The sequence below is a fragment of the Neocloeon triangulifer genome, unplaced genomic scaffold (assembly GCF_031216515.1).
Source record: "Neocloeon triangulifer isolate White Clay Creek 2 clone unplaced genomic scaffold, ASM3121651v1 ptg000002l, whole genome shotgun sequence".
In the NCBI taxonomy this organism is placed as follows: domain Eukaryota; kingdom Metazoa; phylum Arthropoda; class Insecta; order Ephemeroptera; family Baetidae; genus Neocloeon; species Neocloeon triangulifer.
Window position 1 is genome coordinate 2,201,188 of NW_026775545.1, and position 15,574 is coordinate 2,216,761.

Here is a 15,574-nt window from a genome sequence, read left to right on the forward strand (position 1 = left end):
ATAAAATATGTACCATCTTGTCCAGTGTGAGTTTTTGGAGGTGTAGTTGCAATCAAAGGGGACAAAATACTGCAGGAGGCTGTGAGGTCACTGTCACTTTCAGACTCGTTTCCTCCGTAATTCGTCGGGCAGTACCTATTTTGAATGTAATAAAATAATTTTTTTAAATTTAAAAGATAACAAATACAAACTTTTCCACTAATTGAGAATAACTGCAGGTCAAAAAATCACTGTGATCTTCATTGTTGTCATCTTCAACCAATTGACTGTTTTGAGTGTATAATTCAGAGTTGTCACTATAATTAAAGTGAATCATGATAATTATTCCCAATTATTCAACTACAAAAAAATAAAAACCCAGCAACCTGAAAAATTTGTTCTCAGCAACCTTGAACGAGGATGGAAAGGCGCCTTGTTGACTAAATGAATTTGTTCTTGGCAACTTTTTATCAAATGAAACTGATTGTGAGAAATCTCTAAAATAAAAAAATAAAATGAAAAAAACAATAAAATATAATTGTCAAAGTTATTCAACAAAATCTAAACATACGTTGGAACGTCCGTATTGAAAATGCTCTCAAGAGTCTTAATCAGGCAGTCGTCTGCATCTGCAGGACCTAATGCAGACGAAGACGTAGGGAACTGGAGCTTCCTCTTTGCAGCTCGAGAGACAGTCATTTTCATGGGAAGATTGGAATTTCTCTTGCCAGGGGCGGACTGGGTGGAGATGCACTTGGCCTTGCCTTCAAGCCACGGCTGCTGGCTTTCCAACTCTTCAGGGGCTTTGATTGCCGAGTGAAAATTTCCAATGCCCATGAGAGGGGCAGGTGTTTCCTCTGCCTGCTATAAAAGGTTAAAACGATGATTTTTTTTTTCGATTTTGGCAAAAAAGCTCTAATCATTATCAATTTAAAAAATTTCACGTACACAAGCCATATACAAGAGATGGCTTTGGGTGTCCTTGACTTGTGTGGAAGCATCCTTATCGAAGGAACGAGGAGTGCTTCTCCGAGTTGCAGAAGCGCAGACTGTACTTTCAGCCACTCTTGGTAATAAATGCTCCATTCTGGTCCTGTTGAATTGCTACTTTCTGCAAATAATTAAAAAATACTAGACATAAAATGAATAAAATAGAATTATTATATGCGATAAAATTGAAATATTATAGAATGAGGACCCAGAGGATTATAACAAAATGCAGAAAATAAATAAAATGCTATACAAAAAGAGGAAATATTTTTACGTAAATACATAAAAAACAGTGCAATTCGACGATCGACGATGAGTAGGTATAAGTGACCATAGCTGACAAATTTAATTCATCATAATTTATGCTTTATGTACATATTGGATGATAAGAAAAATTAGACTTTATGAAGGAATTAAAATATGTATGGGTGAAATGAACGGATGAAGAAAGACTTGCATGTGGGATTAAAAATTAAAATTGAATTTTACAAACAATCACAAATAATGTCCTTTCCTATTTTTCCGTATGTATTTTTGTTTTCTAAAATATACCCTGCGCTCAAGCACGTTCAACTGCTGCTGTGTTCTGCACTTTGCACTTTTCACTCAATCTCTCCTAGTTTTTTTTTTTTTTTCCTCCCTACCCTCCTCTTTCACATTTTTTCACTTTGCGCCGCCGCTCCTTGTTGCGCCGTTTGCGCGCGATTAGGAGCAGATTAGGAGCAAGGATGAGGAGAGACATGTTTGCAGTTTTGCACGCTAGAGGGTAGGACGACGCAGATCTTGGTTTTGGAGCCAATCGCTGTGCGCGGAATAACGAAATTTTTGTGACGTCAGAGGGGCGGTAGGGCGGTACTCGTTTGAAGTTTGAACACAAAAGAAATTAAAAACGACAAACGGCCGAAGTGGATTTGCTCACAAACGCGCCTTTTTTATTTCCCTAATTTAGGGATTTTTCAGGTGTTGCGCGTCCTGATTGGGAAAAATGTTTTCCAAAGCCAAAATCACGAGATTCAACGAGGTCGAGGGTGAGTAAAAGAAGCATCTTTGATGATTTTTTCATTGAGAAACAGCCTTTTGAATTCGCATTGTCCGTTGACCACGTTTTTAAATGGCACTTTGGCGCTATTTAATCTTGCCATTTTAATTCGAGTGTAAATACCGTAAATACGGATGAATCATGTTGCTTATTATTTTAGGCTGTGCACCACCACCGGGCACTTATGATCCCAAGAAGGAAGAGAAACTTGTTGGCGGCGTTTTGAGCAAAACGCAAAGATTCCCTGAGCTTGCTGCCAACGAAATTGCAGGGTTAGGGGTCGCTGCCATTTCTGGTTCGACAGAGCATCTGCCGAAAAAAACGGTATTGCACATTAATTTACAATTGTACTCTTTCTTTTTTTACAATATTTTTTTTATATAAAATTGTTGGTACTGAAATTTATTGAATTTATTTGTATGTATTATATTATTTTAGCCATTGAAAACTCCAAAGTATGTGAAGCCTTTGCCGAAATCCTCAGCCAAAAAGAGTATTATGGGGAGCTCATCTTTGACTGATTTGAGAAAGGTATTGTTTTCAGCGGTTCAAAGCCACTTTTCTCATTACTTTTAATTAATGAAAATTTTATTTTATGATTGCTATTAATTTACATAATTTTCAGATGCTCCCCGTGGACAATGAGATTACAAAACTTAAAGAAGAAATCGAAGACTTAAAAAGCAAACTGGAGAAATCTGCTGTAAGCTAATTTTTAAATATCATTTGGATTTTATCTTATTTCTGTGATATCTTTTTGTAGATTTTTCACTCAAACGTTGGCGACTGGGTCAGCATGATAGAGAAATCTGATGATGAGAGTTTGAAGTTCATCACAGAAGAATGGGCGAAATTGGCCGACTTTTCTGACATGAAGGGAGTAAAGGACCTTGAGCTAGAATTGGAGATGTCACAAAACAAGGTAGTCGAGATTAGATCTGAGGTTAATGCTCAGGCAGAGACGATTCAAAAACTCCAAGACGAGCTGTCTGGAGCTACTGAAAACTTCCAGAGGCTGGAGGCCTTTATGGAAATGGTCAACCAGGGAAATAACAACCTCCACAACACCATTGAAGAGCTGGAGGCTGAGAAGATCCAGTTGCAGAAACATCTGCTGCAAAAGTGCGATTTGATGGAAGAGTTGGCTGCTGCCGAAGAAACGTTGCGTAAAGAGTTAGCCCTTACAAAAGGCTACAGCAAGACTCTGGAGGAGAATTTCAACGTCCAGAGTCAAGAACTGCGAAGTGTGCAAATGCAAATTATTGCTTTGGAAGAACTTCTCGAGACAAAGAAGGACCTCGAATCCATCAATGAGAATTTGGAGGAGGAGCTGAAGAACTCAAAAGAGCAAAATTCTCTTTTGCAACTGAATTTGGCTTCGACAGAGAGCAGCCTTGAAATTGCAAAAGAAGAAAAGGTACAACTGGTGCAGCATTTGAAGAATGCCGACGAGGGTATTGCTGCCATAGAAAACCAACTACGGCTGAAAAATGAAGAGTTTGGCGCCAAAATCGAAGACGTATCAGCCAAAGCTCTATTCCTTGAGGGCCAAATGGAAGTTCTGCAGAATCAACTTAAACTCACCTTGGAAGAGAGAGATGGCTTAAAGAAGGAACTGGCGGAATCTCATGAGAAGATCAACAGTCTGCATGAAAAGCATCAGGAGACTTTGGTGGCTCTGTCTGAAGAAATGAAACTGAACCAACTTGGAGAAGAGAAAGTTGAGCAGTTGTTGATTTCTCAGCGAAATGGCTTGAGAGAACTAAATCAGGCACTTGAAGATAAACATACGATTCAAATTGAAATGATCGAGGTCCGAAAAGAACTGAAAGAGAACCAGGAAAATCTGAAGTTGTATATGGAGAGGGAGAAGAAAACTCAAGAGACTTTGATGGAGTCACATCGAGTCACCGTCATGGTGCGTGACAGGATCCTTGACTTGGAAGAGCGTCTTGAGAGAAACGCGCAAGACACTGACGAAATTCAAAGAAGAGCCGAATCTTTTGCTCATCACGTCACTGCCATCAATATGGAGAAGGACGGTCTTTGCGCTACACTGCAAGACAAAACTGACTACATAGAGAAGTTGTCTCTGAAACTGGACAATGAAGTCAAGGCGAAGGAGAAACTTCACCGCAAGTTGACTGGCACTAAAGCTATGCTGAAGAGTAATCAGGTAATTTATTTAATGCTTAATTAAACGTGAAATTAAAATTAAATTTGGTTAAAATTAAAAAAAAATGACATATTAAATTAGATTCTAATTATTGTATTAGTAATATATCACAAAGGAGTGGAAAAGGAAATTTAGCTCAATGTGATGTGTACTTGCTCGTCTTGTTATAAAAGTATTGATGATTAATTAAGAATTAAATATTATCATATTTGTTTCAGGAAAAGCTTTCGACGGTTGAAAATGATCTTCTGGTAATCAATGACAAATTGCAACAGAGTTTGGACAAGGAAGAAAAGCTGAAAGCTTCCAACAGTGACTTGAAGAAGCAGATTACCAATCTTGAAGAGAAGGTGACTTCCGTGAGTCGGGAAAAAGAGAAGAGCATCCAAGAACTTTTGAAGATCAATGAGATTCTGAGACGGGAAATCGAGGATGTCCAAAGCAGCCTGGAATCGATTCAGTTTTACAAGGAAAATATTCAGGTTGAAGTGGGGTCGGCTGTCAAACAAAATGAAGACCTGCAGACTGAGAATAAAAAGTTGTTAGCCGAGCTCAAAAAGACTGGCGAGGACTTGGTAATTGTACAAGAAGAGCTCCGAGGTGCCAAGGAACACCTGCAAGAGCACCTAACTGAGGGGAACAAAAATATTCAGGCACTCAACCAGCAACTTACAGAGGCTCAAGGTGAGGTTCTCTGTTTGAAAAAGGAAAGCATTGAAGCCAACCAAAGCATATTTGAATTGTGCCACAAACTTCTGGACACTGAAAAGCTTTTGCAAGACACCAAGTCCCAAAATGTTGAGAATTTGAGAAAAATAACAGAAATTTTGGAGATGAGAGAGGAATTCAAGGAATCAACGGCCATGGGTGACATTGAGAGAAGACTGATTGTACTGAACAAGTACATCGAGGAACTGGAAGATGAATTTGCTGAAAGTGTGCTCTTGAAGATGAATTGCGAGGAACTTGTCGAAGAGGAAAGAAGAAAAGCCACAGCTCTGAGGGACCAGGCCTTTGATGCCAAGCAAGAGAAAGAGGACATCCAGATGTGCTACGAGGCCGTTCAGAGGAAGCTGGAAGCCATGGAAGTGGAGAAGCAGAATTTGGAGGACGAGTTTGCTAAGGCAGAGAAGGAGTGGGACGAGCGCGAGTTGAAGCTGATGACGGACATCAAACTTCTTAGCGAAGAGGCTAAAGAGGCCGAGGATAAGGAAGTCCAACATGAGGAGGAAGTCATGCAGTTAAAGGAGGAGGTTCGTTTGCTGAAAGAAGAGGCGCAGTGGGAGGAAGAGAAGCAACTCAAGCTGGAGGAGGAGCTTAACGAGTTGATGGCCGAGAAAGAGAAGTGCATCGACAAGTGCGCCCGAATGGACTGCGAAATTCAAGAGTTGAAACGCAGAGAGGAGGAGGCCAAGTTGGGAGTTGAGAAGAGCTGGGAGAAAGTCAAGGAAGTGGCGGAAATGCTCGAGGCGGTCAAATTGGAAATGAAGGAGTTTAGGGAGATTTTCTCTAACCAAGATGAAGAAATCACTAAGCTTGAAGACATCATTGTTGAAAAGGAAAAGGAGGTGGCCAAGCTGAAGCAGGAGAAGGAAGAGCAGATCCGTCTGCTGGAAGGTCGCCTTCAGGACCAGGACGCAGCTATGAAAAGACTGTTGAATGAGGTGGAGTCGAGAGTCGAGGCAGCGGACGAAATGGAAGATTTGCTGCAGAGGAAGATTGCTGAGTTGACACGCAGCAAAGAGCAGATCGGCAAACTGGAAGTCCACAGCCAGAGTTTGTTGGACAAAACAATCGTTTTGGAGGAAAAGGAAATAAAGGCACTGGCCGAGTTGAAGAAGGCTCAGGAGGAAGTTAAGCTGGCCAACAAGACGTTGGAGAATCAGATGCTGGAATTCTCTTCAAGGTGATTTATCATTAATTTAAAATGCAACATCAAATTAAAAATTCCTAATTCAAGCAATTTTTAAAATAAGCAAATTTTTTTTATGAATTTTCATAATTTGTCTGTAACTTACATTTATGGCTAATGTTCTCAGGTGGAGTGCCGTGGAAGATAGCATAATGAACTATGAGTCTGTCGAGGGCCGCAACAAGGAACTGAGTGCCAATGACAGTTGCCTTCGCTCTCAGCTCTCAATCCACGAAAGTGAGAACCACAGACTCCGTTTGGCCAACAAAGAGATGCGTGAGCGACTTTTGGACCTAGAGAAGGTGGAGGCAAAATCCAGTGGCCACCAAAACCACCTCCAGAAACTGAGCTATATGCAGAACCTCAAGGAAGTAGTTTTCAAGCATGAGGCGGTAAAAAATTGCATTTAAATCAAGAAACTTAAGATATTAATGAGTTTTTATTTTAGAATGAGGAGGAAATGCACGCTCGTCTTGTGGATAGCGAGTGTCGCGTAGCCCAACTCGAGTCTGAACTGCAGAAACATGGTATCAGTGTGGCTCTGAGCAAGTCGATGGTTGTCGAGGGTATTGCTTCCTCAGCAAAGAAGAGGCACGGCAAAGAGAACAGATCTTTGATGGCCTCACTGAGCCGCACTGCTCACTCTCTTCTCTCCACCTCAACTCCGATGCACAGGAAATCTCCACTCCAGCCCAAGAACAACTGAACACAATTCACTACGACTTTTTTGACGTTGAGTTACATCTTTTTACACTTTACTACAACCATTGATCTGACTTTTGTAAAATATTCACCTCCTATTTTTGAATCATAAAAAAATACGCACTATGGTGTGTCTGACTTAAAATTAAATTTGTATTTTTTAACAACCACTTAAATCATTGAAATTAATTGTCTATTTAAGAAATTATCAGCTACATTATTAAGGGCAACCCTTTACTGCCACAGTAAGCTGAAGATGGTGAGGGGAGGCATTCCTGGATCAGCGCCTTTCTTGAATCCTATCAAAAATTTTATTAAACGTATTATATTAATTGAAAAGTCCCCTTTTAACATACCTAAGTAAAGGACAGTGGGAATGAAACCCCAGTGGAAAATTGTTCTTGTGAGGGCAGTCACTTTGGCGAGTCGCTGTTTCGTTCCAGTTTCCATCTCGTTTTCTAAGGCAAAAAATGCAAAATTTTTTAACTATCGTAAAAAATTATCACAAGACAAAAAGATATACCTGGTATTCCAAAATAATTTGGCGATGCAGCACTAGAAGCAGACAAAAACAACAAGCATGCACACTCAACACTGACCACGAGTTTTTAGATTGTTGTTTGTGGAAAGGGGGTGTGTCTTTTCAAAAAAAAAATTGCACTAGCGTTTTAGCCAACATGCTAAAGATAGTATAATTTATGAAATATTAAAAATTTGGTTTAAAAAATGATCTAAAATTCTCAAAGATTTAAGTTTAAGCTCAAAAATTTAATTATTAACTCAAAGAACCTATCTGTTTTTATTTAAAATACAAGTTTAAGCTTTTCGCTAACTTTTATAAGGTTGTCAACACTTGAAAATTGTGCATAAATTTGCAGTTTGCAGCTGGCATTTCCAAATTTTTACAATCACATGCTGATTGCATAATACATACGCAAAGATTTTTTGATTTTTTAAAATTTCAGGTACTGAAAGTGCTCTTCGATGTATTTATTATATCACCAATAGTAAGGTAATTAAACCGCAGTTACAAAAAATTATTTTAGAGCGTGCACTATAATTTGTTAGAAGTTTGAAAGCATTTTTGTTTGGAAAGAAACAAATTTTTAACAATCAAATTGATTATTTTCAGGCTTTCACAACTATAAGGGCTTAAAAATGCTGCGAGTCTTACTACGAAGTGGCTACGGCCTGACGAGAGGAACCAACAATTCAACCTCCATCCTTTGGAGAGGAGCGTCCAGGCCGCTGCACCACCACCGTGCAGCACTTGTCGCCCAAAACCGGCGTTTTGTCCAACACAGACAAGGTCCAATCTCTGGCTGCTTTTTGCTATCGAGGTCATTTTGCTCAAAACCTCCAAGTGATGACGGAAGCGCACCTGCCCAAACCGAAGAGTCTGCGGTCGAAGATAAAAACTACCCTTCTCATCATTCGCTGCCCACAACGGTGACTGTGCCTGAGGTCTGGCCGCATGTGCCTGTCATTGCTGTCAGCAGGAACCCGGTTTTCCCTAGGTTCATCAAAATGATAGAGGTTTTAATTAACCTAGATATATGGTAGAATTATCTTCAATAATATTTCAATCATTTGTAGATTTCCAACCCGCATTTAATGAATTTAATTCGACGTCACGTTAAGCTCAACCATCCGTACGCTGGTGTTTTCTTAAAAAAGAATGAAGAGTAAGTTAGGAATAGAAATGTAAGCATTTAATAAAAGTTTGAACTGATTGTTTAATTTTGCAGTAATGAGTCCGACGTTGTTGAGAAATTGACAGATTTGCACAAAGTAGGAACGTTTGTCCAGATTCATGAAATGCAGGACATGGGAGACAAACTGCGCTTGGTTGTCATGGCCCATAGACGAATCAGAATTTTAGACCAAATTATGGAAGACATCATGGAATTGGAGGAACCAGGTAAAATTAAATTATTTCTTTCAAACCTCACCCCGACACGGTACCATTAGGAGAACTCAAGCTTGAATTTCCTCTTCTTAAAACTTCCATGAATGTAGGAACTGACAACGTTGGTGACAAAAGGAGACGGAGGAGGAAGAAAAGGAGGAACGGAGACGAAGTGGAGAGCGCAACAGAAACGCCGGAAAGCACCACCACCGCCGCCACCTCTGCACAGGAACAGCCAAAACTAGAGTAAGTTTTTTGTTTCAGAATTTTTTAATACATAGAAATTCAAATAATTTTCCAATTCAGAATAGTGGAAACTCCTCAGCCGGTCCTGATAGTGGAAGTTGAAAATGTTGTGCATGAGAAGTTCAAACAAACGGAGGAAGTCAAAGTAAATTTTAATATTAAAGAAATCAATTTTTTTAATCAAAATAATTATATTTCAGGCTCTTACACAAGAAGTAATAAAGACCATTCGTGATATAATCAACATGAACCCACTTTATCGAGAGTCGCTGCAGCAAATGCTGCACCAGGGTCAGAGAGTTGTTGACAACCCCGTGTATTTGTCTGATTTGGGAGCTTCATTAACTGGAGCTGAACCTGCAGAGTTGCAAGCTGTGCTCGAGGAGATGGATGTAATATTTTTATAATCCTCATTTTCATTAGTAAATAATTCATTTTCAAATCCCAGATTCCGAAAAGGCTGCTTCTCTCCCTGTCGTTGCTAAAAAAGGAGTACGAGCTTAGCAAACTGCAGCAGAAAATTGGCAAAGAAGTGGAAGAAAAGGTGAAGCAGCAACACCGGAAATACATTCTGCAGGAGCAGCTTAAAGTCATTAAAAAGGAGCTGGGCTTGGAAAAGGATGATAAAGACGCCGTGGAGGAGAAATTCCGGGAGCGAATTAAAGAAAAGATTGTGCCAAAAGCTGTCATGGATGTTATCGAAGAGGAGCTCAGCAAACTAGGGTTCCTGGAAAGTCACTCGTCTGAGTTTAAGTACAGTATTCAATAATGTTGCATGTTCCTTTTCATTAAATATTACAAAATTAGCGTGACTCGCAATTATTTGGACTGGTTGACCACCCTACCCTGGGGAGTGACCAGCACTGAAACACTGGAACTTGATTCGGCCTCAAAAATTTTGGACGAAGATCATTATGGCATGGAGGATGTAAAGAAAAGGATTCTTGGTAATTTTGGGCAATTAAACAATCAATAGCAAACATGAAATTTTAAATTATAGAATTCATTGCTGTCAGTCAGTTGAAGGGTTCAACCCAGGGAAAGATTTTGTGCTTCTATGGCCCTCCTGGTGTTGGAAAAACGAGCATTGCCAAATCCATTGCCAGAGCCCTCAACAGAGAAGTAAAAAAAAAAACAATATGCAACTCTTTTCAATTTTTAATAAAAAATATCATAGTATTTTAGATTTAGCGTTGGTGGGATGACGGACGTTGCAGAAATCAAGGGCCACAGACGCACTTACGTTGGAGCCATGCCTGGCAAAATGATTCAATGCCTCAAGAAAACCAAGACTGAAAACCCACTTGTTCTGATTGACGAGGTGGACAAAATTGGAAGGTGCCTTCTTTATTAAAACCAAAATCAGAATTTTTTTAAGTGAAAAATAAAACAGGGGCTATCAAGGAGATCCATCATCTGCCTTGCTTGAGCTGCTCGATCCTGAACAAAATGCCAACTTCTTGGATCACTACTTGGATGTACCAGTTGACCTTTCAAAGGTACATATTTAAGCATTTTTTAAAGAAAGAATCATTTGAATGTGTCCTTCTCTAGGTCCTGTTCATTTGCACAGCCAACGTCCTTGACACAATTCCTGAGCCTTTGAGAGACCGAATGGAAATGATCGACGTTTCTGGCTATGTTGCAGAGGAAAAGGTTGCTATTGCAAAACAATATTTAATTCCCCAGGCACGGAAAGATTGCGGTCTTAGCGAACAACAGGTGAATTCTCAATCAAAGAATTTAAACCGTATCTTATAATAAACAAATTTCAGATTTATATTGAAGAACCTGCCCTGCAACGACTAATTAAAATGTACTGCCGGGAAAGTGGAGTTCGAAACCTTCAAAAACATGTTGAAAAAGTAAATAATGTTTGTATTTTTTAATTGGAATACTTCACAAACAAGTATCAAATTTCAGATTGTCAGGAAAGTTGCATTTAAATTAGTCAAGAAAGAGGCTGAGGAGTTCAAAATAACTACGGATAATTTGACGGACTTTGTCGGAAAGCCCGTTTTCACCCACGACAGGATGTATGAAGTTACACCACCAGGAGTTGTCATGGGTCTGGCGTGGACAGCTATGGGCGGCTCGACATTATACATTGAGACGGCCTTGAGAGTTCCACGAACTGTCTCAGACAGGGAAAAGGAAAGTGACGGCAGCTTGGAGTTGACAGGACACCTGGGCGACGTCATGAAGGAATCGGCCAGAATCGCAATGACTGTGGCGCGAAACTTTTTAGCCAAACACCAACCCAAAAACGACTTTTTGAAAACAAACCACATCCATCTGCACGTGCCGGAGGTAAAACTCTGAAGTAACTAAAATGCCTAACTAATTAATTTAATCATAGGGAGCAACTCCGAAGGACGGCCCAAGTGCAGGTTGCACCATAGTCACGGCATTGCTGTCCCTTGCAGAGAACAGGCCCATTCGACAAGATTTGGCGATGACAGGTGAAGTTTCCTTGACTGGTCAAGTGTTGCCTGTCGGAGGCATCAAGGAAAAAACAATTGCGGCCAAGAGAGTCGGTGTCAAGTGCATCATAATTCCAGAAGAGAACAAGAAAGACTTTGACGATCTTCCTAAGTTCATTACGGAAGGGCTTGAAGTCCACTTTGTTAGCCACTATTCAGATGTCTACGATATTGTGTTTCCCGAGAGTTGAAGAATTTAGACGCACGTGATTAAAAGAGCGCAAACTGTGGGCGGAAATTTAATTTTTGTTACTGCAAATTTCCTGCAAATAAAATTTGGCTCTTGTTAGCCGCTTGAGGACAGAATCCTTTCCTAGAATATTCATCACTTCAGCCACCCCTGGTCCTTCCTAAAATTACCAAATTTTAAATTGTTATCAAATTATTTTTTTATCACCCCCACCTTCAATCCGCTTAATGCCATTCTTAGAATTTTCATTAAGAGAACAAATTTAACTCCATTATTGTCAGCTATTCGCCTCAGACTAGACTTCAACGCTTCGAGTTCAAAATCATTTTCTTGCTGCAGTTCCCTTATAACTAGATCAAGTTTCTCTGAAAAATCAACAAAATAATACCAAAGTCAAGCCGGATTAAAGTAGTACCTGGATCTATTTTTGAGTCAACTAGCTGTTCTTTAGACGGAACATTCCAAAGAAATGCCAAATTAGGTTTCACCAAATCATTTAAAGCGTGAATCCGATCTTGACTCCACAGAACAACTTTCCTCACATGCTCCTTGCTCAAATCCAATTCCCTGCAAAATTTGCATTAAACTCTATAAAAAAAATTAATAAAATATTACTTAATATTGGGGAAACTATTTTCCACCATTTTAATCACAGACGCAATCATTTCATTCAGGACTTCTTCTTTGAGAACCATTTGTTGCAAAGTCGTCCTATTATACTCGTCCAATCTATCAGTAAGTTTGCAGGAACTCTTATGCACCAAATTAAGATCAAACTTAAAAAAAATATATAATAGATATAATATTTTAGTCAACCATAAAAAATATAATCTCACATTATCCTTCAGTTGGTCCATGGAATAGATTTGATCTAGATCCATATTTTTGAACCCGCCTCCTGCTTTACTGACGTAGTTGATCAATGCTAAAGGAAATATTCCCATCCCTTCGTAATTCCGGATCTGAATGTCCCCTTGTCGCTTTGAAAGTTTTGATCCGTCAGCGTTCATAATCAATGGTAAGTGTCCATACTGAGGAGCGTCCCAGCCAAATGCTCTAAAAATTTTGATTTGAAAATAAAATAATTTGAGGTAAAAATTAAATAATTACTTGTACAAAAGGAGATGTTTAGGTGTTGATATGTGCCACTCAACCCCTCGTAGAACATGGGTCACCACCATCATGTGGTCGTCCACCACATTAGCAAGGTGGTAGGTGGGGAAGCCGTCTTGCTTGAGAATGACAAGGTCGCCTTCGTTTTCACAGGGTTGGTAGTTGAGATCATCCCGTATCAAATCATAAGTTGGCTCTGTCAAAGGGGACAGCTGCAAAAATTTCCAAATAAAACAGATTCGCATTGAAAAATTGAAATCAAAACCTTAAATCGAATGCAGTGTGGATGACCTGAGTTTATTTTTTGTTGGGCTTCTTCTTTCGTGAGCGACCTGCACTTATTGTCGTATTTTGGGATTTCTCTCATTCTGATCGCCTCTTTCCTCAGCAGATCCAACCTCTTTTCTGAACAAAAGCACGGATAGGCAAACCCGGAGTCCACCAAAATCTGGGCTTGGTTTTTGTATAGGTGGACTCGTTCTGACTGAATGTAGGGTCCATACGACCCTCCGGCGGTGGGGCCCTCGTCTGGACTCAATCCGGCCCATCGAAGGTCCCGTTCGAGCTGCTCAATGGCGCCAGGCACTGTTCTTGACTGGTCGGTGTCCTCGATTCGCAGAACGAATTGGCCACCGTGGGATTTGGCAAAGAGGAAATTATATAAGGCTGTTCGGAGGCCACCCAAGTGAAGATATCCTAGAAAAATATATACATATTTTTTAAAACTAACGGAATTTAAATCAAAATAAATAAAAATTGAACTAATTTATCAAAAATAAAAAATAAATAAATTTTTATAATTATATGCATACCTGTGGGACTCGGTGCAAACCGAACTCTCACTAGTTTGTTTCTAGGAACTGACTTCACGGGCTCGATGAATGTAGCAAAATTCCGAATCTTAGGGAATCTCATTTTGTGATTTATCATACTGAAAAGAAAATTTGAAAAATTGTACGATTGTAAACTGTAAAATGTACGTTTCAAAAAACAAAAAAAGCATAATTATATTCATTACCAATGCAGAGTTCAGAAAAATGATCCGGATAATTGTTTACAGAGGTGTCTTAACTCAAATCAAAACAAAGAATATAAATTTTAATTAAAAATCTTATGGAAATCAGTGTTTTGAATCAACGCCCCTCGCCCCTCTCCTCTCCGGCCGGTGCGATCGACATGCCATCTATAGGCAGAGGTCGCTTTTCTAAATTCTAAACATTCTCAAGCTTTTCAAGCATGGACGAATTGAATGTTTATAAACACAAACCTTGTTGATATTGACAGTTGACACTGTGTAACATACCATCAGACGGGCTGTAAAAACTGAATAAACTGCATCATTTTCTCTTCCACTTGATAATTTCAAGTTATAACGCAATGGACACGGACAAAAACTTGTGCACCCTGTAAGTCCAAACTATTCATACACATTTTTTTTAAAAAATATTTAAGTGTCATGTTCTTTAAAAAATTTCAGGTGTGGTTCCGTGCCAGGGAAATACGTGTGCCCAAGATGCAACGCTTTTTACTGCAGTCTAGACTGCTACAGAAGCGAAAAACATGCACAATGCTCGGAACAATTCTACAAAGAGTGCATCCAGGAGGAGATGGCTGTTGACGCTGACCCTGCAGATGCAAAGTTTGTCCATATTAAATAAGAAAAATTATATTTTTAAAATTTTTTTTATCTGCAGGTCGATGCAGGAGATTTTGTGTAGGCTGCAGGAGCACGAAAGTCGAGGAATAGAAACTGGTCTTCTGGCGAAGGACAAAGAAGAGGATGAGAGTGAGGCGGACTCTGACGATTTGCAATCTGAACCAGACGACCTGGCCTCGAGACTAGCTGGAATCGATTTGAATGATCCAGACTCAATTTGGCAAAAACTTTCAGAAGAGGAAAAAGCTGAATTTCAAAATCTTGTCTCGTCAGGCGATGCCACAAAAATTGTTCCAACCTGGGATCCCTGGTGGAATTACAAGTATAATTATCAAAAGTTTTAATTCAACCTGAATTAATAATTTGTTATCATGAAGGGCTGCTCTGGTGCAGGAAGTGGAAAGCTCTGACAAGTTCAAAAAACACTGTCCTCGAATCAATCAAAAAATCCCAGCGTTGAAAGATGTTTCGGTAAAAAAAATAGCCTGTAAAGTTCAAACTTATCTTTAATCACATAATTGTAGAAAGTGAATCCAGCTGTTGCATTTGGAATCGCCAACGTGATTTACTCTTACGCCACCATCACACGATACTTCCAAGGTGACCATCTAGAGTCGGACCTTGTCAAGGAGGCAGCCGACCACTTAATGGACCTCAGCGCCAGTTTAAGTAAAGGGGAAAATTTTGTTGATCAAGAGAATGCAATCACCTCTGCCAAAATTCAATCTATTGAAGTAAGTCTGAGATTTAAAAGCTTCAAAATTTACACTAATCTTCTTTTTAGATTTTGGGATCAACTCAGGATGACGAGAGTCTCGTATTAGACGATGTGCAAAAAATAATGGAAGGCCCTAGTTCCGAGGAGCAATCTTTTTATTTGCTGGCTGCTTTGTCTGACTGTTTATCCTTATTGAAATCAGCCTCTTGCAAAGAGAAGGGTAAATTTAATATTAGGGAGTGATTAAAATACTAAATAAAATTTTACAATAGGTGATAGTCTTGCAGCTGCTGGTGAGTTTAGTAAGCGGTTTCCAGACAGCAAGGTTCGAGAAGCAAAGTGGTCCAAGAAACAGCTCATTCTGGCCATTAAAAAATTGGAGTTCTACATATCTTGGGCCAAAACTAAATCAGGGCAGCATTAATTATGCATTTTTTATATACAATAAATGAAACCAAAC

At 39.5% G+C, this 15,574-nt stretch overlaps 5 protein-coding genes across 8 annotated transcripts in view; 2 read left to right on the forward strand and 3 right to left on the reverse strand.

The window, feature by feature from the left end:
* The window catches only part of LOC132205040 (uncharacterized), a 54,273-nt gene extending 52,687 nt beyond the window's left edge, over positions 1-1,586 (reverse strand). Inside the window, exons 1-6 of one of the 4 annotated variants that reach the window (XM_059633866.1) lie at positions 1,252-1,451; positions 928-1,090; positions 551-843; positions 366-476; positions 192-296; positions 14-135 (exon numbers count right to left, since the gene is read on the reverse strand). In XM_059633866.1, the coding sequence (XP_059489849.1) occupies positions 14-135; positions 192-296; positions 366-476; positions 551-843; positions 928-1,065 (769 nt within the window). In that variant the 5' untranslated portion in view covers positions 1,066-1,090; positions 1,252-1,451. The other 3 variants (XM_059633865.1, XM_059633864.1, XM_059633867.1) reach the window with 3 other exon arrangements.
* Positions 1,587-1,837: 251 nt separating this feature from the next.
* On the forward strand, positions 1,838-11,742 carry LOC132205216 (uncharacterized). The gene is made up of 23 exons (XM_059634158.1): positions 1,838-1,997; positions 2,169-2,332; positions 2,447-2,539; positions 2,634-2,711; positions 2,772-4,184; positions 4,403-6,090; positions 6,224-6,488; positions 6,545-6,800; positions 7,931-8,334; positions 8,395-8,483; positions 8,547-8,719; positions 8,770-8,953; positions 9,014-9,098; positions 9,154-9,345; positions 9,402-9,706; positions 9,761-9,900; positions 9,954-10,075; positions 10,131-10,291; positions 10,347-10,452; positions 10,508-10,675; positions 10,729-10,818; positions 10,877-11,263; positions 11,313-11,742. Exons 1-23 carry the CDS (start codon positions 1,955-1,957, stop codon positions 11,625-11,627), a joined length of 6,921 nt encoding a protein of 2,306 aa, XP_059490141.1. The 5' UTR covers positions 1,838-1,954; the 3' UTR covers positions 11,628-11,742.
* Positions 6,928-7,440, reverse strand: LOC132205340 (mitochondrial import receptor subunit TOM7 homolog). Its single transcript, XM_059634332.1, has 3 exons — positions 7,322-7,440; positions 7,155-7,256; positions 6,928-7,097 (listed from the first exon to the last, which is right to left on the reverse strand). The coding sequence occupies exons 2-3, from the start codon at positions 7,246-7,248 to the stop codon at positions 7,033-7,035; spliced, it is 159 nt and encodes a 52-aa protein (XP_059490315.1). The 5' UTR covers positions 7,249-7,256; positions 7,322-7,440; the 3' UTR covers positions 6,928-7,032.
* On the reverse strand, positions 10,524-13,917 carry LOC132205336 (probable glutamate--tRNA ligase, mitochondrial). Its single transcript, XM_059634327.1, has 9 exons — positions 13,758-13,917; positions 13,552-13,670; positions 13,005-13,435; positions 12,737-12,951; positions 12,463-12,682; positions 12,242-12,402; positions 12,042-12,193; positions 11,840-11,991; positions 10,524-11,786 (listed from the first exon to the last, which is right to left on the reverse strand). The coding sequence occupies exons 2-9, from the start codon at positions 13,667-13,669 to the stop codon at positions 11,676-11,678; spliced, it is 1,560 nt and encodes a 519-aa protein (XP_059490310.1). The 5' UTR covers position 13,670; positions 13,758-13,917; the 3' UTR covers positions 10,524-11,675.
* A 19-nt stretch (positions 13,918-13,936) lies between these two features.
* On the forward strand, positions 13,937-15,573 carry LOC132205338 (zinc finger HIT domain-containing protein 2). The gene is made up of 7 exons (XM_059634330.1): positions 13,937-14,145; positions 14,217-14,378; positions 14,434-14,718; positions 14,774-14,867; positions 14,921-15,130; positions 15,181-15,334; positions 15,387-15,573. The coding sequence occupies exons 1-7, from the start codon at positions 14,117-14,119 to the stop codon at positions 15,536-15,538; spliced, it is 1,086 nt and encodes a 361-aa protein (XP_059490313.1). The 5' UTR covers positions 13,937-14,116; the 3' UTR covers positions 15,539-15,573.
* The last annotated feature ends 1 nt before the right edge of the window (position 15,574 follows it).

Bases quoted from the DNA above. Each gene is read 5' to 3' on its own strand.
- LOC132205216 (XM_059634158.1), top strand. From the start codon at position 1,955: ATGTTTTCCAAAGCCAAAATCACGAGATTCAACGAGGTCGAGG. The intron at 6,801-7,930 runs GAACACAATTCA...GATTATTTTCAG, and splicing joins ACTCCAGCCCAAGAACAACT to GCTTTCACAACTATAAGGGC. The intron at 8,484-8,546 runs GTAAGTTAGGAA...TTAATTTTGCAG, and splicing joins TTCTTAAAAAAGAATGAAGA to TAATGAGTCCGACGTTGTTG.
- LOC132205340 (XM_059634332.1), bottom strand. From the start codon at position 7,248: ATGGAAACTGGAACGAAACAGCGACTCGCCAAAGTGACTGCCCTCACA. The intron at 7,098-7,154 runs GTATGTTAAAAG...AATTTTTGATAG, and splicing joins TCCCACTGTCCTTTACTTAG to GATTCAAGAAAGGCGCTGAT.
- LOC132205336 (XM_059634327.1), bottom strand. From the start codon at position 13,669: ATGATAAATCACAAAATGAGATTCCCTAAGATTCGGAATTTTGCTACA. The intron at 12,952-13,004 runs GTTTTGATTTCA...AAATTTTTGCAG, and splicing joins CACACTGCATTCGATTTAAG to CTGTCCCCTTTGACAGAGCC. The intron at 12,403-12,462 runs GTGAGATTATAT...ATTTTTTTTAAG, and splicing joins TGGACCAACTGAAGGATAAT to TTTGATCTTAATTTGGTGCA.
- LOC132205338 (XM_059634330.1), top strand. From the start codon at position 14,117: ATGGACACGGACAAAAACTTGTGCACCCT. The intron at 14,379-14,433 runs GTTTGTCCATAT...TTTTATCTGCAG, and splicing joins GCTGACCCTGCAGATGCAAA to GTCGATGCAGGAGATTTTGT. The intron at 14,868-14,920 runs GTAAAAAAAATA...ACATAATTGTAG, and splicing joins CAGCGTTGAAAGATGTTTCG to AAAGTGAATCCAGCTGTTGC.